Raw genomic sequence first — 27115 nt, forward strand, 5'->3', positions numbered from 1 at the left:
GAGCAGATCACATGACCACAGTGACCACACGTTATTGGATAAAAGCAGGACGATGTCATGCTGATGTCACACACACACACACACACACACACACACAAGGAGGGAGGAAGGCACGTGAGGAGGAGAGGACACAAGGAGAGGAGACAAGGAGAGGAGACAAGGAGAGGAGAGAGGACACAAGGAGAGGACACAAGGAGAGGAGACAAGGAGAGGAGAGAGGAGACAAGGAGAGGAGAGAGGAGACAAGGAGAGGACACAAGGAGAGGAGAGAGGAGACAAGGAGAGGAGACAAGGAGAGGAGAGAGGAGACAAGGAGAGGAGAGAGGAGACAAGGAGAGGACACAAGGAGAGGAGACAAGGAGAGGAGAGAGGAGACAAGGAGAGGAGAGAGAGAGACAAGGAGAGGACACAAGGAGAGGAGACAAGGAGAGGAGAGAGGAGACAAGGAGAGGAGAGAGGAGACAAGGAGAGGACACAAGGAGAGGAGACAAGGAGAGGAGAGAGGAGACAAGGAGAGGAGAGAGGAGACAAGGAGAGGACACAAGGAGAGGAGACAAGGAGAGGAGAGAGGACACAAGGAGAGGACACAAGGAGAGGAGACAAGGAGAGGAGAGAGGAGACAAGGAGAGGAGAGAGGAGACAGGGAGAGGACACAAGGAGAGGAGAGAGGAGACAAGGAGAGGAGAGAGGAGACAAGGAGAGGAGACAAGGAGAGGAGAGAGGAGACAAGGAGAGGACACAAGGAGAGGAGACAAGGAGAGGAGAGAGGAGACAAGGAGAGGAGAGAGGAGACAAGGAGAGGACACAAGGAGAGGAGACAAGGAGAGGAGAGAGGAGACAAGGAGAGGACACAAGGAGAGGAGACAAGGAGAGGAGAGAGGAGACAAGGAGAGGACACAAGGAGAGGAGACAAGGAGAGGAGAGAGGAGACAAGGAGAGGACACAAGGAGAGGAGACAAGGAGAGGAGAGAGGAGACAAGGAGAGGAGAGATGAGACAAGGAGAGGACACAAGGAGAGGAGAGAGGACACAAGGAGAGGACACAAGGAGAGGAGACAAGGAGAGGACACAAGGAGAGGAGACAAGGAGAGGAGAGAGGAGACAAGGAGAGGACACAAGGAGAGGAGACAAGGAGAGGAGAGAGGAGACAAGGAGAGGACACAAGGAGAGGAGACAAGGAGAGGAGAGAGGAGACAAGGAGAGGACACAAGGAGAGGAGACAAGGAGAGGACACAAGGAGAGGAGACAAGGAGAGGACACAAGGAGAGGAGACAAGGAGAGGAGAGAGGAGACAAGGAGAGGAGAGAGGAGACAAGGAGAGGACACAAGGAGAGGAGACAAGGAGAGGAGACAAGGAGAGGAGAGAGGAGACAAGGAGAGGAGAGAGGAGACAAGGAGAGGAGACAAGGAGAGGAGAGAGGAGACAAGGAGAGGAGAGAGGAGACAAGGAGAGGAGACAAGGAGAGGAGAGAGGAGACAAGGAGAGGAGAGAGGACACAAGGAGAGGAGAGAGGAGACAAGGAGAGGACACAAGGAGAGGAGACAAGGAGAGGAGACAAGGAGAGGAGAGAGGAGACAAGGAGAGGAGAGAGGAGACAAGGAGAGGAGACAAGGAGAGGAGAGAGGAGACAAGGAGAGGAGAGAGGAGACAAGGAGAGGAGACAAGGAGAGGAGAGAGGAGACAAGGAGAGGAGAGAGGAGACAAGGAGAGGAGACAAGGAGAGGAGAGAGGACACAAGGAGAGGAGACAAGGAGAGGACACAAGGAGAGGAGAGAGGACACAAGGAGAGGAGACAAGGAGAGGAGACAAGGAGAGGAGAGGAGAGAGGAGACAAGGAGAGGAGACAAGGAGAGGAGAGGACACAATCTTCATATGTGAGGGTTGGACAGCAGAGACCGCGAACAGGTCTAACATGATAATGACTGAATGAATCAGCAGTCAAACGTTTTCTTCTGTTAGATCCCGAGTCGTGACTTCCTCTCTACTCCTGTTCTATACTGTTTTACTTGTTCCTGTTGTGCTTCAACAGAATGTGGAAAGTCACCTGTCCGGCAGGTAGGAGTTGGTGCAGGTGTTTGAGCTGCATCATATAGTTAAACTCATCTCATCGGCGGTGCTGGACCCAAACTCCTGGAGGAGCTGGACTCTCTCCTTCTCCACAGTTCTTCAGTCTTAAGGGCACCAGCTGGGTGTTGTGATTGCCTCTATGAGACTGAGGGTCTCTGACTGTTGTTTGTGTTTATACTCCAAAGACCAGTTCAGAGTCTGTGGGTGGAGTCCTGAAGAGGGCACCACCTGGGGATGTAGTTCACCTGCAGGACTTCTTCACTCACATGGGAAACAGATTGGGAGGAACAACATGCCTGATCTGAACCAGGATGCTGTTTCATTATTATGGTTTATCCATAATTAACACCATGTTCTAAGGTGAGTCCGAAGTGTACCTGGTACCAAAACACCTGAGGCCAATCAATGATTACTTGTAGTCTTTTGATCTGATCTGCAGCTTTATGTCTTGGACACTCGAGTAAAGAGAGGAGCAGAGCTGTCAAGTGATCACCACCTGGTGGTGAGTTGGATCAGGTGAGGGGGAAGGCTGCCGGACAGACCTGGTAAACCCAAACAGGTTAACTGGGTGAACTGGGAACATCTTCAACTTCTGCCTCCAGAGGAATTGTTTCTGCTTCCTGGGGAATCTGAGGACACGGAGTCTGAGTGGGCCATGTTGAAAGTCTTCAATGTGGAGACGACGGCTCAGAGTCGTGGCCAGAAAGTTATACGTTGAGGAGAAAACCAAAGAACCCACTGGTGAACGCCGGCGGTGATGGAGGTCATCAAACTGAAGGAGTTCCTATTTTGGCCAAGGGGACTCCTGAAGCAGCAGGCAGCTATCAGGAGGTCAGACGGACTGCAGCTTCTGTAGTAGAAGAAGAAAAAACTCAGGTGTGGGAGGAGTTCACGGAGGCCACGGAGAGGTTCTGACAAACTCGGACGAGGGGCAGGATTAGTCCAGACTGTGGACAGCAGGGAGGAGAACTGCTGACCTGGACTGAGGATTTTGTCAGGTGGCGGAAGAAACACTTTGCGGAGCTCCTGAACCCAACTGACGCTTCCTCCATAGAGGAGGGAGAACTGGAAGACTCTGGGGAAGTCTTGTCCATTTCTCAGGTGGAGATCACTGAAGGAGTTAAAAAGCCAGGTGTGGAAGAGGATCAACCTGAGACGCTGAAAGCTCTGGACATTGTTGGATTGTCTTGGTTGACTCACTGTCACAAAATGCCACAAAATAAAAGTCCTGATTTGCTCATGGGTATTAGGGCTTTTATTTTGTATTTAGTATTGTGTTCTGGACACTTCCTGCCTCCAGTAGTCAAATTTCATTCTGCAGCTTTGAGATCTGAATGTGAATTTGTGACATCACATGATGTCATTGTGATAAAACATCATGTGACATCATGCCAGGTAATGTCATCAACACACACACACACAAACAAGAACATGGCTGCTTTCTTTGTGTATAAAAATATAAAAACTATAACAAAACAAAGAAAAAAAACCTTTATGTGACATTTAATTCCCTCTCCCCCCCCCCCAGCAGCAGGGGGAGGAGTCAGCAGGGTTAGGATGCTGTCAGGTTGCCGTGGTTTCAGCCTCTCGTTTCTTGTGGAGACCGTCGATGGGTGTGCGTGCAGCTGAAGGGTGTATGAGTGTGAGATGTGTGTGTGTGTGAGCCGTGATTCTTACAGCTGTGAGGATATATGACGGAGGGACGGAGGGAAGGAAGGGAGGAAGGAAGGAAGGAAGGAGGTGTTGAAGGGTGGATGTGGATTAATGTTGTTGCAGACGAGAATCACAGCGAGTCATCGTTTCCTCTGAGCTGCAGAGATCTGTGAGGACGACAGGAGCTTCATCACTCCATCTTTGTTTCAGCACAGGGAGACTGAAGGAGGGAAAGAAGGAGACAGTGAAGCAGACACTGAAGGAGACACTGAGGGAGACACTGAAGGAGACACTGAAGGAGACACTGAAGGAGACACTGAAGAAAGGATGGAGGGAGTTTGAGTCCACACTGATCCTCCGGTAAGCCTCCTCTCACCTCCTTCATTCAGCTTCAGTCTGTCGTGTTTCTTGTGTTTCATGTTTGTTCTTCTGGTTTTATTGTGCGTTCGGTTGACTCTGGTCAGGCAGACTTTTTCTTTCTCTGCTGGTGAAAAATGTTTGTCATCGAGTAGCTCCTGACGTCACTGACATTGTCAATACAGTCTGTTCAAAACATATCTGGCTCCTTCACACCCTGTTTGTATTTCAAACTGTGAAATCAGAAACAGCAGCATCTCACTTCAACATGGCCGCCATCTTGGATCAGACCTGAGAACAAAGTTACAGATTAAAGGAAAATTCCAGTTTATTTAAAACCAGACTCTTATTTTGAAAGAGTTGTCCATCAGCTGGGAATAAACGAAGGTTAACAAAGACGAGCGTACCTGCAATGTTTTTACTAATCCTTCTGAACAGAAGGTCAAAGTTCAAACAGGAAGTGGCTCTGTGTCAAACACGTTCCAACACAGCCACCCATTTAGTCTGATCAGTATTATTGATTAACCACAAACACCGAACTGTGTTTATGTTTCTGCTTTCATGACCAACAGCAGAGTTTTTCAGCTCAAACACAAAAAGAAATAAAAATAAACCAGACTTCTGTTATAGATCACAGGTTTTTCATCATCAGATCAGTTACGAACAAATATAATATCTGTTGTGTTTTCTTTTTATTGCAGGTTTTCAATACATTAATGGCACAACCTGAATGATCAATACAAATGATTGACAGGTGTGATTGGGACGCAGGATGGAGTTATGTTTCAGGGTCAGAGGTCATTATCAGAGTTAAACTTTTACAGTTAATGTTGAGATTTTTACAGAAAGCTTCAAAAAGATTCACACGTTAACTGAAACTCTGTCAATTTATTTAATCTGACAGGAAACAGTCCAATTTTCTCTTCAAAGCTCAAAGGTTTCATGTTTGGGTCAAGAAGACTTTATGTCAAAACTTCAATAGAGAGCTGAATAATTTAGAAAATCATGAAGTTACAAGTTACATAAAACAGGTGTGTCTCCTACTCTCATGCTGTGGTTGTGTGCAGAAAGATTTTGATTTGTTGAGTTTATGTTAGGATGTGGGTAAATACTGCTGCTGCACTGTTGGCATATGGCTGATGATGGTTACATCTGAAATAAGTGAAATGAGGGAGGGCACTCACAGTTATCTATGCCTGTACAGATTAAATAAACAGGACCTTCAGGCAGCAGTGAGCCCCTGAAAAGGTTTCTGAAAGCAAGGGAAGAGTGGGCCGCTGTTGTTACGGGGGGGTTAGAGCGGAGCAGGACGGGCTGGGGGTGTGCCTGGCCTCGGAGGGCTGGGTCACTAACTACTGGGAGGGGATTATTCCAATACCATAGACACTAAATTGGTGAAGTGGTAAAGTGGAAGTGGCTACTGTGGCTGGGCTCAGGGCGGCAGTGCTTTATCTTCCTCTGAGGAGGTGAAGCTCCCTCTCCCTAATAGGTCATCCTCCTCCTCCTCTCCACCTCTTCCTCATCCTTTCTTCTGCTCTCCTCTCCTTTACTCTCTTCCTCTCCTCCTCTCCTCTTCCTCACCCGTGGACAGGAAACATTACATCATGCTCCTCTGAGAGATGCTGCTGTTGCTAGGTTACCACCAGCTGACTCCCTGTTCCATTTTTAGAAGGATGCTGAGAGACAGAGAGGTGGGGGAGGGGAACGATGGAGAGACACCGAGAGAGAGACAAGGAGACAGACAGAAAGAGAGAGACACAGAGAGACAGACAGAAAGAGAGACAAAGAGACAGAAAGGTGGGGGAGGGACAGATAGAGAGAGAGACGGACAGATTTTTTTGATTTTTAAAAAACCTTTTTTACAAATTAAAAAATGAATCAACCAGGACACATTTATCACACACAAACCAAGGGAGAAATCACTGACTTCGAAAAGGTTTTAAAAACGTATGCCAATGCAGAATTAAAGACCAAATCCCCTCCAGTGACTGAACAATGGCTGCAGTGAAACACCACTGTGAAATAAACTCATCTATGTTCTTCGGGGAAAAGAACCTGAAATCCACTCGGACTCTGGCTTTCATCAGTGCAACAAAGGCAGTAAATCCGCCCCTGAACCTTTTATAAATCGACAGTTTAGCTTGTCCCACTACAAAATGTAGAAGTTGCCACTTTTCTGCATCTTTCTGCTTGTAGCCAGCGCCAAAGAAAAAAACAACTTCAGTCCATTTCTCATTACAGTTTGAGAACACGGTTTGCAGAGCTTCAAAAAGTCTTTCACATTCCAGGTAATAATGAAAAATGGTTTCTGGCAACTGACAGACACTTAACAGATACAGTTGAAGTTGTCGACTGCCAGCGCTCCCTGCAGGATCCTCCGCTGCAGGTCACCTGATCTTTTGTTCAGTGGGGCTTTATAAAGCCCCCTCCACACTGGCCTACAACCATCTGCCACATTTAACTTAGTCCCCGATACAGTGTCCTTTCTCCCATTCAGCATCCTTTTATTCAAGGATACAACTCTTTACAAGACTTTCCCATCGAACGTGCACAGATTCCTTTTAGCAACAGAATTAGAGACCAGCAAGAGTCCTGTTAGTCCAGTCTGGTCTATTTTGAGACCCAACTGAGGGAAAGGATCTCTATTATGAGGAGTCTCAGTCCTCACGGCATAGACCTGCAGCATGTCCAGTTCACCGGTAGTGAGTCTTTTTAACCATGCATTCAGAATGTATGTTGGCTTGACCTCAAGCCCAACAGCAAAGTCATTGCCTCGGTGTCATGAAGCCTCGGACCTGCAGCATCCACTATGTGCTTCAGTTTAATAGTTCCAGCTGAGCATAGCCTCCAGGTGAGACCAGGTTTGCTGCCATCCTGAATATCCAGCCTGGCCCCTTGGATTAAAGGCTCCTCTAGGAGCCAAAACAATGATTCTGTAGGTTCCAGTCTGCACCACTTAAAGAGACTCCAGGCTCTGAACAGTCTTTAAAAAAAGGGGGGCAGGTCATGCACACTTTTAAAGTCTGTTAAAAACAGAGGCATCTAAACCCTCATAAGAGATCATGGGTCCCTAGGAGGTAACGCTGTATGAACTGTATTCTAAATGCTGCTGCTTTGCTCTCTAGATGCAATAAAACCTGCCCTCCCTCTTTTGGTAGGTATAGTACACTCTGTGGCACCCAATGCAGTTTATCCCCCAAAAAGTTCACCATACATGTTAGCTTGTGCCAGAGGTTGGAGGCTGCCAAGTTATTAATAATTAAAACTCTTCCTCTTTAAGATATTTGTGGCAGCAGCCATCTCCTCCACCAGTCCCTCCCAGTTTTTCCCAACAGTCTGGTCATCTCTTAAAAACACTCCTAGGTACTTCCAAATCATCCCAAGTTAGCAACACATTGGACCTGTGTGTGGCCCTGCCGGGCACACAGTAGGTTTGTGTCCGGTGGATGACCTGGTCCATCACCTTCTTCAGTCTGTTGGACAGTTTGTAATCCGCACAAGCCAGAGAGACCGGACGCTAGTTCTTTATCTCGTATCTCTTTTTCCTCCTGCAGCCCTGGGACAAAGACGAGTCATTAAGGCATTCAGTGGAGACTTCAGTGACGTCATCACACAGTTCGGTCCAAAAAGCCATGTAAAACTCCGGCAGGTCCATCGAACCCAGGGGCCTTCCCCCCTTGTATGCTCTGCAGTGCTGTAAACAGATCCTCTGTAGTCAGAGGACCCCCCAACTCCTTGTTGGTCTCTGAGACTCTGGGCAGCCCGCTGCAGAAAAAAATCAAATTCCCCTTCATCCTCAGTGTACTCACTGCTGTACAGGTAAGAGTAAAAGTCCACTGTCTGCCGGATCTCACCGGCAGTCAGCAGCTGTCCTGTAGTCAATCGCAGAGCATGGATGAACCGGCTCTGTCCTTTCTTTTTACCAGACTGAAGAAAAACTTTGAAGGTGAGTCCATCAGAGCAGCACTCTGAAAGCGAGACCGGACCAGTGCCCCCTGTGCCTTAGAGCCCAGCAGGTCAGACAGAGCAGGCTTTTTTCTTTTGAGAACTTTAATATGCTCTCTCTCTCGTGTGGAGTCTGCTAAATCTTGCAGCTCCACTATTTCTCTCTCCAGAGCTTTCGTAGACCTGGTCCATGGCCAGCGCCAGGATTTTTTCTTTCCCGGTCCTAAGGGGGAACTTGACCAATACGTAGGGGTACTAAGAAAATAGTCGATTTTCATGACTTCAGAGTTACTTAAAAGTAGATATGGCACACAGCGCATTGGACATAAATGTAGTTTTTAATTAAATTTGGCCAAAGAATATTTAACAAAATAGCTATAAGCCTAATACAAGTGACTGCACGTGTTGCACAAGCACGCAGCCAGGGATCGGATTGGGAACAGAATGGCTGGTTGTTAACTTTTACATATTTCTTTATTTAAAAATAAAAAATACTAAAATGCTTGAGGGGGCTTAACTGGGTACACCCAGATTCGTGAAGGGGCTATAGCCCCCCCTAGCCCCGGTGTAGTGCGGTGCCTGACCTGGTCATGTCCCTTGTGACATTGAGTATGTACTGTAGGCACAGTTGTTTTATTGTACCCCTCCCTATATCGCACCACTGAAGGGTACACTAAAGAAGTGTATTCAGATTTAGTCTTTGTATAGTTACTCCAAAACAGACTTAAAGCATTTTTAAAAACATTGTCAGAAAGGAGGGCCACACTGAAATACCAATAGGCACTGCTACATTTTATATCTTTAACAAAAATTAAACCCTGTACAAGAGAATGATCTGAAACATTAATGAAAGTAATTTTTACATTTTCAAACACAGCTTGTATTTTCAACAAACGAACCTCAATAATTTCTTCAGTGACACAAGAAATGGGTAAAAAATCTCTAGAAAACTAGACACCAACTCCACCGCTGTTACTACTCTTATGGCTGAGGAAAACTTCCATCCCATCCTCTCCTCCATGTAGGTTCATTCTCAGCTGTGCTGTGTGTTTCTTGTAGAAAAATAACATTTAACTTCCTAACCTTAAACAAATTGAAAAGAGAAGCTTTCTTGAGATTATTTTCTGACCTGTTTTATAGTGTATTGTATTATATTTTTTGCTAGTACTTTCTCCTGTGTGCACTGACGTAAAGGTGAGCTGCTGTAACAAAGAGTTTCCCTTCGGGGATCAATAAAGTGTTTCTGACTCTGATCCTCACTGGCATCATTAATGTTTTAGGAGCCCAGCTTTATTTCACACATGTTAATGATAAAGCAGCATTTAAACAAGACAGAGAGGAACACCATCATTCGCGATTTGTGACCTAACTTTTAGCATCAGTTTGGCTGGCCAGTGCATTCTGTGGTTTTCGTGAAAAGTCTAACTGAGTCAAGGAACAGCTTTAAGTCTGGGAAGAAATCATCCACTAGTCTCATCCCTTTTGTGTCTTGTAAAAAAGACTGGAGTCTATTGAAGGAGTAAACACTCTCCACATCACCTGTATGTTTCCACTCAGTTCATTCTCCTGTGTGTTCATTAAACTGTCCTCTGACTGAGAGGAGGTACACGTTAGCTTTATCTTTGACTCTTTTGTAACTTGTTCACTGTTTGGTTTGTTGCCTGGATTTTGTCTTTTGGTTGACAACTTAGAATTAATGATGAAGTTTCCAACTTCTTCCTTCTCAAACGACACTGACTCCATCACTCCAGTTGCTGTGTAACTCATTTAGTTCTTTCTGTTCACCATGCTGACTCATTAGACTTTCCACGACCTCGTTCTCCCGATCGCTGTCATCTCTGCTTTCCTCCTGTGAATCCTGTGTTTCTCTCTCCCTTTGTGTCAGCCTGTGTCTCTATGCCTCGTCCGGTAAAGAGGCTCCGCTGTCGGCACAAGCTGACCGGCTCTCACCTGCTATTTCCGGGCATTAACTAATCAGGTCCCCCTCAGTTCCACACCTGAAACATCTAATTGTTTCCGAGGTCACGTGCACAATATAACCAAAATCATCTACTATAAACTTGAACACCAAATTCAGCTCCTCATTGCTCTTTTTAAGAACCATGAACACTGGTCTCCTAAAAGATATGACACGTTAAGACGTCAGATGAGTAGGCGGTCCTTTAATGTGGCCCAGGACACATTCGCTGCTAAAAGAATGTGGCCATATGCAGCCCAGGCCACCTCCGAATGTGGTCTAAGTGATCGGATCTCAATGCGTCCTCAATGTGTCTTGGGTGCATTCACACCTGCACTTAGAGCTGTCCACTTGTGATCGGATCCCCCAGGATGCATGTTAATGCCAGGTGTAAACAGGGCCAGATAGAGCGACAGAGAGACAAATTAAATCACTTTCTCTGTAATCCATCATCCATCATGAAACCAGTCAGCAGATTGTCCAGTCCGAACTTCACAGCATCGATCAGACCTAATGCGTGTGGAAGAATTTACTCTGTGAAACCAGATGTTTGTGTCCAGACATTTTCCAGATGTTCTTCATTCTTTGATTTCTCTCCTGTCCTGACCGGCACATTAACAACTTCTTCTTCTTTTTATACATCTTATTTCTTATGTTTTTACAAAATACTGCTGCAGCAATAATTCAATCATCTTTATGTTTCCTGACACTAAAACTAAAACAGCAACACGGACACTTTGCCACAAACTGTAAACAAATTTAAACAAACTACTTGCTGAAGGTTGGTCAAATATGGCGTTAAAGGACATTAATGTCTGATGAAAACAAACCGACAGTGAATGATGGTAGGAGAAGTAAACTGTCTTCACACGATTTGTTGAATTAACCACCCTTAGAGTGTCTATGTATGAGTTTGTGTTCACTTAAAGTTTACTGAAACGTCAGTACGCAGAATAACAACTCTTGATGGTAAACAGAGGTGTAACTCACAGCTCCATGATAATCTCAGAAAACAAAAAATAAAATATTAAGTATTTGTAAAAACATTTTGTTTTTATTTGTAAAGTTTAATATTTGACGATTGATTTTAAATTCAAAGTGGATCTTAATTTATCCAGACAGAAACTAGAAATGATTCCTGCTTACTCACCTGGATGAGCTCTGTGTTTTTGTGAAGGGAAACAGATTTAAAAACAATAAATAATATAAGAGACCCTCAGTAAGAGACCCTCAGTGACGTGGTTCTTTCTGATCCTCCTCTCAGGCTCTTAGGGGAGTCATGACGTCTCAGGAGGAGACGTCTTCCTTCAGGAGGTTTTTTCAGTACGTGGAGGACAGCGGCCTTCGAACATACGACGGCCTGGTGATCCAAAACGCCTCCGACATCGCCAGAGAGAGCGACCGCATTCGCAACCAGACCAACTGGACCTACCTGCAGGAAAAACACCAGAAGAAGAGACGACAGGAAGAAGCCATCAAGTGGTAGAAAACACATAAACACATAAACACATAAAACCTGCTCGCTCATGGTGGGATTTGTTGGGTCTCTGTAATTAATATTGTAAAGACTTTGGTCTAGACCTGCTCTATAGGAAAAGTGCAATGAGATAACTTCTGTTATGAATTGGCGCTCTATAAATAAAATTGAACTGAATTGAATAAAACCTTAAAACTGTGACCACTGCTGAATGTAGACACAAATGTTGCACAACATCCCAGAGTGGTCAGTACTTGCATTCGTACCGGGATGGAGCGGTTCTGTCGGGTCAGTCTGTCCAAACAGAAGTAGCATTTGCCTTTTAAACCCTGTTTTGCATATGCAATGGTTATAAATGAGGCCCCAAGACCTGGACCCATCCCTGACAGAGTTACATAAAGAGAAGCTGCAGTACTTCTTGCTTTACTGTTCTGTGACGAAGAGAAAAATAAATGAAAATATGGATGAAAAAGCTCAACAAGTGCTTCCTGTGACAGTTCAGAATCTGATTAAAACGTGTTTATTTTATTCTTCCACCTGTATGAAGGATACAGTACAGTAAAATAAACACAATACTGTATAACAGTGTTGTTTTACATCAGATTAGTTTTGGTTTGTGACACTAACATGAAGCTTGTGTGTGTATATGTATATATATATATATATATATATATATATATATATGAGTGTTGTGTGATTGGTTGATGATTGTATAATTGTACTAATGTGTCTCTCCATTGGTCCATCCAGGATTGGTGAAGATGTTGCCATGGCAACAGACGGGGCATACTCTGGGAAACATTTCAGGATGGGTTTCATGACGATGCCGGCACCACAGGACCGTCTGCCCCCCCCCAGCCAGGGCTTCACCGTCCGATCCCAGTCCCTCCACTCAGTGGGCGGAAGCGACGATGACTCCAACCACAACCGAAAACAACCCCCGCCCAAACCCAAGAGAGACCCCAACACCAAACTGAGCAGCAGCTCTGAAACGGTGAACGGAGGCTCCGGAGTCACCAAGAGAGACACCCAAGAGACAAAAGAGATGCCGGAGCAGGCTGAAGGTGAGAACAAAACACCTGCTGGTTAAACATGACACCTGCTGGTTAAACGCGACACCTGCTGGTTAAACATGACACCTGCTGGTTAAACATGACACCTGCTGGTTAAACATGACACCTGCTGGTTAAACGTGACACCTGCTGGTTAAACATGACACCTGCTGGTTAAACGCGACACATACTGGTTAAACATGACACCTGCTGGTTAAACATGACACCTGCTGGTTAAACATGACACCTGCTGGTTAAACGCGACACCTGCTGGTTAAACGTGACACATACTGGTTAAACATGACACCTGCTGGTTAAACATGACACCTGCTGGTTAAACGCGACACATACTGGTTAAACATGACACCTGCTGGTTAAACATGACACCTGCTGGTTAAACGTGACACATACTGGTTAAACATGACACCTGCTGGTTAAACATGACACCTGCTGGTTAAACGCGACACCTGCTGGTTAAACGCGACACCTGCTGGTTAAACGTGACACATACTGGTTAAACGCGACACCTGCTGGTTAAACGCGACACATACTGGTTAAACATGACACCTGCTGGTTAAACGCGACACATACTGGTTAAACATGACACCTGCTGGTTAAACATGACACCTGCTGGTTAAACGTGACACATACTGGTTAAACATGACACCTGCTGGTTAAACATGACACCTGCTGGTTAAACGTGACACATACTGGTTAAACGCGACACCTGCTGGTTAAACGCGACACATACTGGTTAAACATGACACCTGCTGGTTAAACATGACACCTGCTGGTTAAACGTGACACCTGCTGGTTAAACATGACACCTGCTGGTTAAACATGACACCTGCTGGTTAAACGCGACACATACTGGTTAAACATGACACCTGCTGGTTAAACATGACACCTGCTGGTTAAACGCGACACATACTGGTTAAACATGACACCTGCTGGTTAAACATGACACCTGCTGGTTAAACGCGACACCTGCTGGTTAAACATGACACCTGCTGGTTAAACATGACACCTGCTGGTTAAACGCGACACCTGCTGGTTAAACATGACACCTGCTGGTTAAACATGACACCTGCTGGTTAAACGCGACACATACTGGTTAAACATGACACCTGCTGGTTAAACATGACACCTGCTGGTTAAACGCGACACATACTGGTTAAACATGACACCTGCTGGTTAAACATGACACCTGCTGGTTAAACGCGACACATACTGGTTAAACATGACACCTGCTGGTTAAACGCGACACCTGCTGGTTAAACGTGACACATACTGGTTAAACATGACACCTGCTGGTTAAACGCGACACCTGCTGGTTAAACGCGACACCTGCTGGTTAAACGTGACACATACTGGTTAAACACGACACCTGCTGGTTTAAAGCGACACATACTGGTTAAACATGACACCTGCTGGTTAAACGCGACACATACTGGTTAAACATGACACCTGCTGGTTAAACATGACACCTGCTGGTTAAACGTGACACATACTGGTTAAACATGACACCTGCTGGTTAAACATGACACCTGCTGGTTAAACGTGACACATACTGGTTAAACATGACACCTGCTGGTTAAACATGACACCTGCTGGTTAAACGTGACACATACTGGTTAAACATGACACCTGCTGGTTAAACATGACACTTGCTGGTTAAACATGACACCTGCTGGTTGAACGCGACACCTGCTGGTTAAACGTGACACATACTGGTTAAACGCGACACCTGCTGGTTAAACGTGACACATACTGGTTAAACATGACACCTGCTGGTTAAACATGACACCTGCTGGTTAAACATGACACCTGCTGGTTAAACGCGACACCTGCTGGTTAAACGTGACACATACTGGTTAAACATGACACCTGCTGGTTAAACGCAACACCTGCTGGTTAAACATGACACCTGCTGGTTAAACGCGACACCTGCTGGTTAAACATGACACCTGCTGGTTAAACATGACATACTGGTTAAACATGACACCTGCTGGTTAAACGCGACACCTGCTGGTTAAACATGACACCTGCCGGTTAAACGCAACACCTGCTGGTTAAATGCGACACCTGCTGGTTAAACGTAACACATGATGGTTAAACGCGACACCTGCTGGTTAAACCCGACACCTGCTGGTTAAACGTAACACATGATGGTTAAACGCGACACCTGCTGGTTAAACGCGACACCTGCTGGTTAAACGTAACACATGATGGTTAATCGCAACACCTGCTGGTTAAACATGACACCTGCTGGTTAAACATGACACATGCTGGTTAAACGCAACATCAACTGGTTAATCGCAACATTTGCTGGTTAAACGCGACACATGCTGGTTAGACGTAACTCATGCTGGCTAAAAACCTGACACCTGCTGGTTAAACGTAACACATGCTGGTTAAACGCAACATATGCTGGTTAAACGTAACACATGCTGGCTAAAAACCCGACACCTGCTGGTTAAACGTAACACATGATGGTTAAACGTAACACATGCTGGCTAAAAACCCGACACCTGCTGGTTAAACGTAACACATGATGGTTAAACGCGACACCTGCTGGTTAAACGCGACACCTGCTGGTTAAACATAACACATGATGGTTAATCGCAACACCTGCTGGTTAAACATGACACCTGCTGGTTAAACATGACACATGCTGGTTAAACGCAACATCAACTGGTTAATCGCAACATTTGCTGGTTAAACGCGACACATGCTGGTTAGACGTAACTCATGCTGGCTAAAAACCTGACACCTGCTGGTTAAACGTAACACATGATGGTTAAACGCAACATCAACTGGTTAATCGCAACATTTGCTGGTTAAACGCGACACATGCTGGTTAGACGTAACTCATGCTGGCTAAAAACCTGACACCTGCTGGTTAAACGCAACACATGCTGGTTAAACGCAACATATGATGGTTAAACCCGACACCTGCTGGTTAAACGCAACACATGCTGGTTAGACGTAACACATGATGGTTAAACCCGACACCTGCTGGTTAAACGCAACACATGCTGGTTAGACGTAACACATGATGGTTAAACGCGACACATACTGGCTAAACACAACACCTGCTGGTTAGACGTAACACATGATGGTTAAACGCGACACCTGCTGGTTAAACGCAACACATGCTGGTTAGACGTAACACATGATGGTTAAACGCGACACATACTGGCTAAACACAACACCTGCTGGCAGGCACGTCCACAGATAGACCTCAGGTGCCTAAGCCTCGGAATTGTTTGCCACTGTTGTGAAAGTGAACCACTATAAAAACATCTTAATACAACCAGCCTAACTTTAACACATTAACAACAAGCTAGTCCGGCATAAAATAGCATCGTCGATGGAAACCAGTGAACTTCGGCAGGCTGGGTAGTTATTTTGTCAGGCAAGTGGAACAAATAAATATGCATTACGTGGTTAATAGTCTATGCAATCATATTTAGAATTACATTTCTACAGCCATCTGAAGGCAGCAGAACCGGTATGTCATTCTATGTCATTTGAGGAAGGGGTGAGTATTTACAAAGCGATGCGTAAATTCAGAATTACACAGACTTATTTGGTTTTGTACACATCAAACTGCTCGGCTATAACTTAAAGTTTATACAGTGGAAAACATCATCAGTCGTCACTCTGCATCTTCATCCAAAAACGCCAGGTAGCAGCTGCCTGCGTCCTGTCCTTTGTAACGGGTCTAAACATAGCTCCTGAAGCATGCTTTTATTTCCAACAGAGGAAGGCCCGTGGCTGTGATAAATACGGTGTGGTCGAGCAGAAACATGGCTGTAATTGTTTTGGTTAAATCTGATTGTAACGGACAGGAAACAAGTGTGCGTTTTCTGTTTTATTTTGTTTTTTTAACTCAATTTTTCCACATTTCTCTCTGGAAATGTGAGTAATAGGTTATCGTACTGAAGAGTTTTCAGTTTAAACCATCATGTAGCTAAACAGCTTAAAAGACTCACATTTTTAATTGTTGCTTCATTGTAAGCATTTAAATGTATTTTTGACTAACTGAATACAATTTAATTCATAATTTAATTAATTCAATTAGTTATTTAATTTAATAAAAATTATTTAGGGAAAATATATTAAAGGGGTGCACGGTGGCAGAGCGGCTACAGCTCCTGCCTCCCAATAAGGAGATCGTGGGTTCGTGGGTTCGATTCCCGGACCGGACCAACATCACACAATCTCTCTGGGTGGAGTCTGCATGTGTTACCGTGGGTTCTCTCCGGGTTCTCCGGCTTCCTCCCACCGTCCAAAGACATGCATGTGTAGGTTAATTGATAACTCTAAATTGCCCGTATTGAATGAATGTGTGAGTGAATGGTTGTCTGTCCTTGTCTGTGTCTGTGTTCGCCCTGCGACGAGTTGGCCACTGTCCAGGGTGTGCCCTGCCTAAGGCCCGAAGTCACTGGGATAGGCTCCAGTCACCCGCGACCCCCTAACGGGGACCAAGCGGTAGAAAATGGATGGATGGAATATATTAAAGGCAACCAACAAAACAATGGAAACAAGCCTTACTATGTTACAAAGTTTGTTTGCAACTTCACTGTTGAAAAGGTTTCAGTCGTAGTCGTCTGGACGCTGTTTTCAGAATCAAGACGTTTCAGCTCCCATCCGGAAGTCGTTCTCAACTGTGAAAATGGTCTGGTCTCAATTTCACAATTGAGAATGACCAGATGACTACGACTGAAACCTTTTCTACGATGGAGCACTCCTGGACGAATGAGGGACGACACCGTCTTAACTTCACTGTTATTGTATGAATGATTGTCCTCCAAAATATCAGCATCATTATGCACGGAAAATACGCGAAAGGAAACATTCTGGCCACATATTTGTGCAGTATAAAGATACACAGATGGATATGGAGAATATAATCTCGTTGCTGGTATTTTGGTCCAGGTCTAGACTTTTCATTTGTATTTGAGAGACCTGATGATAAACATGTCAGTTATTCGTTTTGATCATCCGCTGATTGTAGTGCAATGCACAGAAAGCAGAGGCTTAAGAAAAAGAGAGGGAGAGGAGGGATATTGGTATTGGTATTGGCATATATTTTGGCCTATAAGAGAATTTGCAGTACAGAAAATAAGAAGTGAGTGGTCCTTTTTTTGTTTGAGCACCTGCCCCCCCAAATGTCTGTGCACGTCCCTGCCTGCTGGTTAAACCTGACACCTGCCAGTTAAACATGGCATCTTTTGGGTTAAACTCAACATTTGTTGGGTTAAAGGGACAGTCCCGTGTTTTAGATTTTACTTTAGGGAGTTGTACAGCTGCTGTCTTCAAGTTTTAACATCACTGTCTGTCTGTCTGCAGCTCGATGCCATCTTTACAGTGAGGACTACAAGAAGATGCCTCCACCCAAACCCAAAAGGAACCCAAACACTCAACTCAGCACCTCCTTTGATGAATCTTACATCCGTAACCATGGCAACAAGAAGTCTTCCTTGCGATGGGACAAATCTTCCTCCCAGAGTCAGAGTCCAGCGTCGAGAGACACGGACGACGAGGAGCCCGTCTACATCGAGATGGTGGGAAACATCCTGCGAGAGCTAAAAGGTCAGGAAGCTGTGGAGGACGAGCAGAGCGAGTCGGTGTACGAGGAGATGAAGTACCCGATGTTGGAGGACTTTCTGCAGGACGCCAACTCCACCATCATGGACCCTGAAGCCTGGTCGTCCCGTGGCTCTATCTGTGACATCCCTCCACCTTTCCCCAACCTCCTGACTCACCGCCCACCGCTGCTTGTCTTCCCCCCCGCCCCTGCTCAGTGCTCCCCCAACTCCGATGAGTCCCCCCTCACCCCCTTAGATGTCACCCGGCTGCCCATGATAGACAACGTCTCCTACAGCAAGTCGGGTGGTGTCGAACATCCGCAGAGCTCCACCCACCACCGCAAGGAGAGAGACCGGGATCGGGATCGAGACCGAGAACGGGATCGGGAACGTGACCGAGAACGGGATCTGCCCTCCACCCACACCATCACTTCCTCCGGCCGTTCGTCAGCTCCGCCTCTCCCCTCCAACTTTTACAAGTCCTCTGGCTCTGCACACGGTGGTCATGGTTACCCCCGCAGCCAATCAGCATGTCCATCTCCAGTCAGCATGGGTCGCTCTCTGACTCCTCTGAGCCTGAAGAGACCACCGCCATACGACGCTCTGATGGCAGGAGGAAGTATGCCCCGCTCTTCATCTTCCTCTTCCTCATCCTCACACAGGGCCGTGGAGGGTGGAGCTAAACTCAGTAACTCCTCCTCCACCCACGGTTCCATGCAGAATGTGTCGATGAGGTCACAGACTCCCACGAGCCCATTGGAAGAACTCAACAACCTGTTTACGTCAGGTAGACAGGTGGCAAAAAAAGGAACCAGAGGCAGGAAGAGCAGACAGAGTGAAGGTAAATACTCAGTACTGCATCTGTACTTCAACAGTACTGCACCGATACTTATACAACCAGAACTACATCCGTTTCAAATCAATTTTATATCAATGTTACATCCGGTAGACATGGGCTGAATAAAGGCTCAGCAGGCAGGAAGAGCAAAGAGAGTGAAGGTAAACACTCAGTACTGCATCAGTACTTCGACAGTACTACATAAGGACACTGTCAGTACTATGTCACTACTGTTTTATATCAGTATTACCTCAGGCAGACAGGTGATGAAGAAAGGATCAGGAGGCAGGAGTGGCAGAGTGGCATCTTAAATTGCCATCAGATTAACGTAAATGAGTGAATAGAGGCTGTTAATAAGTCCGAGCAGGTTCACTCTTCTCAAACCTTCTGTCTAAACAGGTTTTTAAAAACATAAGCAACTTCATTCTTCACTTAGGGTAAACGATTACCAAGACACTCTCACCACGAGGTCCTTTACTAGTTTTATTACTAACTTTATATTACTATACCTGTATAAATGGATGTTGTTGTCATCAGCTGACCTGCCGTGTTCCTGAGTCCGCTTGTTGATCTACAGCAGAGTTTGAGACAGCTACAGGTGAAACAAACAAAACACAGAAATATTCAGTAACTTCCTCCATGAATAGAAAAGATAAATACAGAGTGTCTCTGAAGATTTTATCTACCAAGAGAAAATGTCACATGACACAGTGTACAGCTGTCATGTGACAATAGGCTCGTTGAAGATGATCCAGGCCTGCGCAGAATCTATGCAGCTGGTTAGATTTCTGACCGACGTGATCCCGACTCGCTCTGATGTCATGTAAACATAAGCAACAATAACCTGACGAGATCAAGGTAAATTACCTCAGTGCATGATGGGAAACGCCTGGATCTCCGTGATCTAAGACCTGATTGGTTTAGATGTTGGCTCAACAACAGGACACTTTATAGAAACTTATAGAAGATTTTGATTTAATTAGTCAGATTTTGTTCTGTGAAGGTTTATTCTGTTAACAGAATAAATGTTGTGGGTTTGATGGTGACTTATCAGTTAGTGAGACTGAATACTTTTAGCTTTTATTACAGACAGTTCTCATAGACTGCATACAATCTGTGATAGTTGAAGTCTACAATATGAAAATTACTTTATTCTTTAAGTATCTCGTGGGATGTGAGGATTCTAAAAATAAAACGGATGTGAAGCCCTGAATATCTGACAGATTAATAATGACATGAACAAATTAACTAAATAAACTATTGTCCTGTTTTTCTGCTCTCCTCTCCCTTTGTGTATTTTTACTATTGATTCATGTTTTGAATTTATGTATGTCACTCAGGTCGGCCAGCTGTCGGCAAACTGATATGATGGCCTGTGTCGCATGAGAATTCTAGTCTAAATTTAATACAAAATAATGTAGAAATATGGAGATTTAAACTCTTTAACATAAATGCTGTCATGATGATCACAAATACCCTGTAGGTCTCTTATAAGCTCCCCAGTCATATTGATTGGTCTGATAAAGTTTTATTAAACAGGAAGTGAGTATTTCTGTGACTTCTTGTATAAACTGGTGATGCTGTTGGAAACGTCTGACTGCAGCTTTTTGTCGCTTCCTGCTGCTGCAGCTTCTGATCGCAAACACTTTCCGGGAAAGAAGTTAATTTCCAACCAGCTTAATCACTTCAGGTTCGGGTCATTAAAGGGAAAATTCGGCACCTTATTTGTGGATGTCCAGTCAGTGTTGATGGTAAATGTAGTCAATTGGAGCAATAAATTCCTCAGTGTGTGCTATATTGACCGAGTAGATCTTCCTGCGTCCAGCACCGTCATTTGACAGGACGGTGATGAAGTTGGAGGCGAGGAAGAACTACAGGCGATTTCAGGATTTCTAGCTTCCGCCTCTGGGCAACCAAGGGCCGTGCTCTGGATGCCACTCAAAGACAGAACTTCCTTGTTGTCTTCGCTTGTATTGCAAACTAGCTACATTTCCAACAGCAAAAATGGCATCCCAGAATAAGCACGTGTGCAGAGGATGTTATGGACGAGGATGCATTTTACAGGTTTTTTTGCTGACTCGGATATTCAGCCGTTTTTATTAGAGCCGGAGTATATGCTGAAGAAATGCAGCGAAAAGAGGCCGAGGCTGCAGCTGCATCAGCTGTGCAGGAGGATCTGGCTGGTGGGGGCCCTGCAGAACCTGAGCCGCTGAGAGAAAACAGCGGCCGATGCTGCCTTTGCTCAAATTGCTCTCCGATGCCAACAGAAACCGACTTATTCTGCTGCAGTGAATTTCAGCGTGGGCAGCTTTTGCTGAATGATGTCGCCGACGCCAACCCCCATGTGTGCGTTACTATGCATGGAAGTTTTACACCACACTTGGACAGAGGTGTGCTGGAGACCTGCTTCATGATCCCGAAGATAAACTGGAGAAGACAACCAAGCCCAGCAGGGCAGAGAGGGCAGATGAGTGAGTATTTTTGTCACCTAACACTCTGTTTTGGCCAGCAAAGTAACGGCTTACGTTACAGGTGGTACTCCGGGCTTTGTTAGACTAATGTTGTAATATTGAGGGACAGTCAAGAGAACGAGAGAACTATGCTGGATGCCAGAAACTGTTTTTTCATGTTGCTTTTTGTGGCACGGCTCCGCTGGCAGTGCCGCTGAGGAGAACTCCGCTTTCTCGGTCAATATAGCACACACTGAGGAATTTATTGCTTCACTTTACTACATTTACCATCAGCACTGACTGGACATCCACATAAAAGGTTTCCCTTTAAATCTCATTAGAAAGAACCTAGAGAGTGCTTTTACTTCTTATTCTTTCTGTATCTTACAGGTTCTCATACGTTCTTTATTATTTTAAGTTCTATCTTTTCTCTTTTTTCTCATCCTTGCTTCAGGTTCTGCTGGTTCTCCATCTGTCTTTGAGGTTCTTTGTCTTACAGATTGATTACTGTGTCATCTCGGACAAAGACTTTTCTGCTCAGGTCAGAAACAAAGCAGACGCTTTTATTGTCTCATCGTGTCTGTCTCTCTCTCCTGTCTCTGTCTTGTTGTGTCTCTGTAGGAGACTCCAGGTCTCTGCCCAGACATGACAGTAAAGACAGAGACGGACAGTCCAGTCCAGTTTCCAGCAGGATGGGAAGGTCGTCCGTCAGCCCCACCATGATGCTTTCCGGAGGAGGAGGAGGTGAGTCAGTCACCAACAACACCATCAGCGGCTCATCAGATTCTGAGGATTAACCCAGTTGTGTTAGTGTTTCCTGATTCTGTTGAAGTGATCTTTATCCTGACTCTGATTTCTAGAAGGTCCCAGACAGGTGAACGTCAGGTGACACATAACAGGTGAAGCTGGTTTCTGCAGTGATTTGTTTGTGTTGATCTAAAAATAATCTTATCTACAGAATCAAAGTCAGTGTGTAAACTTGGCCGTTCAGCCTCGACGTCAGGCGTTCCTTCACCAGGTGGGACGCCACGTCACCTGCACGAGCCGCATCACCCCGCCCTCAGCCAGGTACAACACCTGTCTGTATACCTGTCTACCTGTCTGTTTGTCTTCTATCAGTCTACCTCCCTGTCTGTAAACCACCTGTCTGTCTACCTGTCTGTAAACCACCTGTGTTACTTGTCTGTTCATTTAGATCCATTTTGTAAATCAGGTGACAAACAGCAGTTTTATTTTAAATAGAAAAATAAATAGAGACTTTATATTTCACACAGGATTCAACTTGACTGAACAACAGAACGTAAAACATTTTACAGACGGACGAAGCTTCGATCCATCAGCTGACATCTGAACTGTAAACATGTAAACTAGTAAACAAGTTAACATGAAACATGTGAACAAATAAACATGTGAAAGTGTGAACAAGTAAACATGCAAACGAGCAAACATGTGAATGTGTAAACAAAGTGTTTTCTTTACTTCCTTCAAAGGACATTTTGTAATTTCAGTTTTGTGTAAAATATTTGGTGTTTAAATTAAACGTTTTTTGTATTGTGTCTCAACATGAATCTAAACGCTGACACTAAAATGAATCTGTAGATATTAACAGTGAAGTAATACTTTAATGCTGATACTAACAACGTTTCATTATTGACACTAACATTAGACTAACGCAAATAGAACTCACACTGAAGCACTTTAATAGATTAAATCACTTTAACTTAAATTATTTACCCTTTTAAATAAACTAACTCTAATCTCACCTAACTAACTCCGCCCACCACGGATTAAACCCTGCCCACTCATGCACCTGACTAAACCCTAACACGGCTGCCATTGTACCCTCAGCCCGTCCATCACTGTTAGCCCGCCTCAGCCAGCCACGCTTCTCTTATACTTCACAGAGAATTCATCCTTTTTTAAGCACGTTGTTGTTTCTTGTTGTGTTTTTTTAAATGAAAAACAAACATTTGTCTTCTGTTCCTTTTGGACTCTCTCTGGTTGTAATGCTGTAAATTTAATATCTGTAACTGTGTGTGTAAGTGTTTGCTGAGGAGTCTCTGACAATAAAATATTTAATTTCACCAAATTCTGAGTTAAAACATCAGCCTGAAGCTTCCGAAGAGTGTGAAAACTCTGAAACATGATGACTTTTAATTTATGCGTAGAATCTGTTTACAATCTGTTTCTATTCTGACACATTAGACCAGGGTTCGAATTACGGGGGGGATTGGGAGGGTCTGACCCCTTATATATCCTTCTTACCTGTAATTGTAAATATTACAATATATTTCCCATATCCATGCCTGAAGAATCTTGTAACACGATTTCAGACGGGCCATACCATTTCTGGGCTTGACGTGGTTAAACGTCCTGCCTGCCTGCCTCACTCCCATCATTGCAGCGGCTCACATTAAAGTCTTTGCTCGCATGCGTCGCGCCAGCCACTGGAGACGCTGTAGGTTAATGCGAGTAGCGCGCTATCTAGCTAGTTTATACACGTTGCTTTCTGCGTGACTGGCTGGCAGTGTTGCTCTACAATGCTGTGATCATTTCTGGGCCCTGTACATAAGCAGTCTCTGTCACTGTTGGAAATTTACTTTTTTGTCCACCTGCCACTAAATATTTTTACCAGCCACTTTCTTAACCGGTGCTCTGTCGACATGTGCTACCTATGGAGCTGCTTAGTCAGTCTCCCTGAAATCTTAAACAGAGATATTAGAATATAGTGTTTCAGCATGCTCCCCATATTCTTACAGTACACATGGAGTGAGTAGTGGTGTGATAATAATGTGATATTGGTCGAGATACGCTGCCCCTGACATCTTAAATAAAGAAATTATAATATTGTATTGAGTATTGAAATGCTCCCCATATTCTGACAGTACACTTACCTCTGTTTGTAATCAAAAACAGATCATAATCATAATATGTCATAATACTGTGAGAGTTATATCTTTATCTAAATATGGAAACTCTTAAGGAAAATACTGATATTGTCTCACACACACACACACACACACACACACACACACACACAGTAGTAGGTGCAGTGCTATTTGTTCTGGTACCCGAGCGCACCTGTGACGCCCACGTGCACGCCCACGGTTAGGTTGTGGCTTGTTTCGAAGGTTATGTAACCGCTGTTTCTAAAGGAGTCAACGAGAACTGACCACACGACTTTCTGAGGAGTCTCATCGTGTTGAATATTACGCGGCAGCCAAACAGCTGGCTCAGCAGTGTCGGGCGAGACCGGATGGAGGAGGTTTTCATTAGCAGCACTGAGCAACAACTTACAGGCGGAGAAACACAAGTGGTTTGTGTCTTGAATGATTTGATTTACTTGTGCCGAGCAAATGAAGCCTTCCTCTCTTGGTACATTTCTCTCATGCATCTGAATTTATTTATTTTTTACAGTTAATTGAGCCAACTGAACGCATGAATCTGTAGTGGTTATTAGGGCAGTCACTAAATGCCTTGCGTTTCATGATGTTAAGCTTATAAGTAATGTTGATTGATATCATGTCAGATGACATTGGAGCCATTTTGCGCCTTTTGGAAGGGGTGAGAGGGGCAAAGACCAATGTGAGGCCCTTCTCCATTTTGCTTAATGCACTTACAGCTGGTGAACAAAAAATATTTAGAGGCAGCTCTTTTCAGTTAACAAAGCCACAGAACTAAAGGACCTTCAGTCCGTTAGAAGAAGACAATACGGCAAGAAAAAGATTAGAAGTATATAATCTTTAATTGTTTCAAGACAAAAGTATGGCACATGCATAGACACCGACCAGAGTGACCGACAGACCGCGGTCCACCACACCGAGCCAACCAGCCGTGAGCAGCTGCTGTCAGACTCTCCGTGTCCACGCCGGGAACGCAGAGCTGATGACAGCGAGAAGCACCTTCACGGCGCTTTGTAAAAGTTTCCGTGGGCAGCTGAGCTAACGTTAGCGGCTCGGAGCGGCCGAGAGGCTCTCCGGTGCGTCTGCGGGGGAGTGTCGGCACGCGGCCGAAGCCTCGCCGCTTACCATGCTAGTGTCAGGCTACAGCTAGCCGGGGTCCTGATATTTATACTTGGCGGCAGCTGATATGAAATATAGCCGACCTCGCAGTCACGATGAGATAATGTGACCCGTTTATTTGTTTATAACAAAGATAGTGACTCGAATTGTACGTCATTTGGTTTTAGCGGGTGATAATAAAAATCGTTAAATATAGATATTTAACTGGACGGCCCACATGGATTCTCGTTGTATAATTCACACTGTGAATTAGACTTTCTGAATGTTAAACTGGAGTTGGAGGAGCAAAATGACTATAAAGTGGAAGTCCCAGATGACATTGCTGAAACTTCAGCAACGTTTTCAAAGAAACGCAGTAAGTGTTTATTGAGTGACAGGGTATGGACTTGTTGATGTCGAGCTGTTTTCCGTTTCCAGATGCCGTGGCTGTGCGGAGACGCCACCATGATGGAGATGATCGAGAAAAAGAGAATTTTGTGTCGAGAGATTAAAGCTCGTCAGCGGCCGGAGAAGAATCTGTGCAAACAGGACAGTATGCCCATCCTGCCCAGCTGGAAGAGGAAGCAGCCGCCGCCATATTCTGCCCCGCCCACCGCCACCGCCACCGGACAGACCACCACGGTGTTCTGGGACACCGCCATCTGAAACACACTTCAGCACAACACAGACAGGAGCATGTAACACAACCACAGATACAGCGATGATGATGATGGTGATGATGATGATGATGATGCAGCCCACCGCACCGACACCTCGCTCAAGTTTCAGAAAAGATTTTCTTTCAGTTTGCTCTTATTGTTTCAGACAGACTCTGCTTCCCGTCACTGCTGTCAGCCAGAGTTTAGTGTCAGCACTGAGAGCTGTTAGCATTCACACGTCAAGAAGGAACTAAATGAAGTCGTTAACAGCAACGAAGGAGCAGCGTGAATATTACTTTATTTATTATTATTACAGGGGTTTATACCTTTTGATTAAACCCTCATTAAGCTTCTCTCTTTCGGTCCTAAAATCCTCGATCACACAGTGTGTGAATCTGGTTTGAGCCGAAATAAAAACACTGACAGCTTCAAAATAAAAACAACAAAAAGTACAGAAGACAGAATTCACACAAAGATAAGCAAAGAAATTAATTAGCAACATGATTTTTAAACATTTATAGATCAAACTGATTAGATTATTGTTTCCATCTATCAACTAATCAAATAAAACTAATTAATTAATACACTAATCATTAGGTCTGAATCTTATGGCATCAGAGGAGCTGCACATGTTTTATTATATATCATTTATCTTATTTTATTTTTTAAATCATAAATCAAACAAATCTTATGAATAGTTTTAGAAATTTCACATCGACACATGAAGTGACCTCAAATGGGCCTCGAACCAGATGTTGAGACACAAGAGAAATCATTTGTTTAATCTTTTATTTCCTGACGCATTTTATTACTTTTATTTTAATTACTTCATTCAAGTTTCTACAAAACATCCAAAACGTTTCAATCCAACACACACACACACACACACACACACACACACTGACACACACACACACACTGACACACTCACACACACGCACACACACACACTGACACACACACACACACACACACTGACACACACACACACACACACACACACACACACACACACACACACACACACACACACACACACACACACACACACACTGACACACA

At 44.7% G+C, this 27115-nt stretch overlaps 1 protein-coding gene across 3 annotated transcripts; it reads left to right on the plus strand.

The window, feature by feature from the left end:
• The first annotated feature begins 3635 nt into the window (after nucleotides 1-3635).
• Nucleotides 3636-26640, plus strand: nyap2a (neuronal tyrosine-phosphorylated phosphoinositide-3-kinase adaptor 2a). Of its 3 annotated transcripts, none has more exons than XM_044203245.1 (7): nucleotides 3636-4080; nucleotides 11244-11461; nucleotides 12207-12520; nucleotides 17867-18946; nucleotides 22015-22137; nucleotides 22352-22461; nucleotides 25833-26640. In XM_044203245.1, exons 2-7 carry the CDS (start codon nucleotides 11259-11261, stop codon nucleotides 26058-26060), a joined length of 2058 nt encoding a protein of 685 aa, XP_044059180.1. In that variant the 5' UTR covers nucleotides 3636-4080; nucleotides 11244-11258; the 3' UTR covers nucleotides 26061-26640. The 3 variants fall into 3 exon arrangements, with proteins under 3 accessions (XP_044059180.1, XP_044059182.1, XP_044059183.1); XM_044203247.1 differs by having other exon boundaries at nucleotides 11244-11458; XM_044203248.1 differs by lacking the exon at nucleotides 25833-26640 and adding an exon at nucleotides 22668-24245 and having other exon boundaries at nucleotides 3637-4080.
• The last annotated feature ends 475 nt before the right edge of the window (nucleotides 26641-27115 follow it).

The sequence above is a fragment of the Siniperca chuatsi genome, linkage group LG7, assembly GCF_020085105.1.
Source record: "Siniperca chuatsi isolate FFG_IHB_CAS linkage group LG7, ASM2008510v1, whole genome shotgun sequence".
NCBI lineage: Eukaryota > Metazoa > Chordata > Actinopteri > Centrarchiformes > Sinipercidae > Siniperca > Siniperca chuatsi.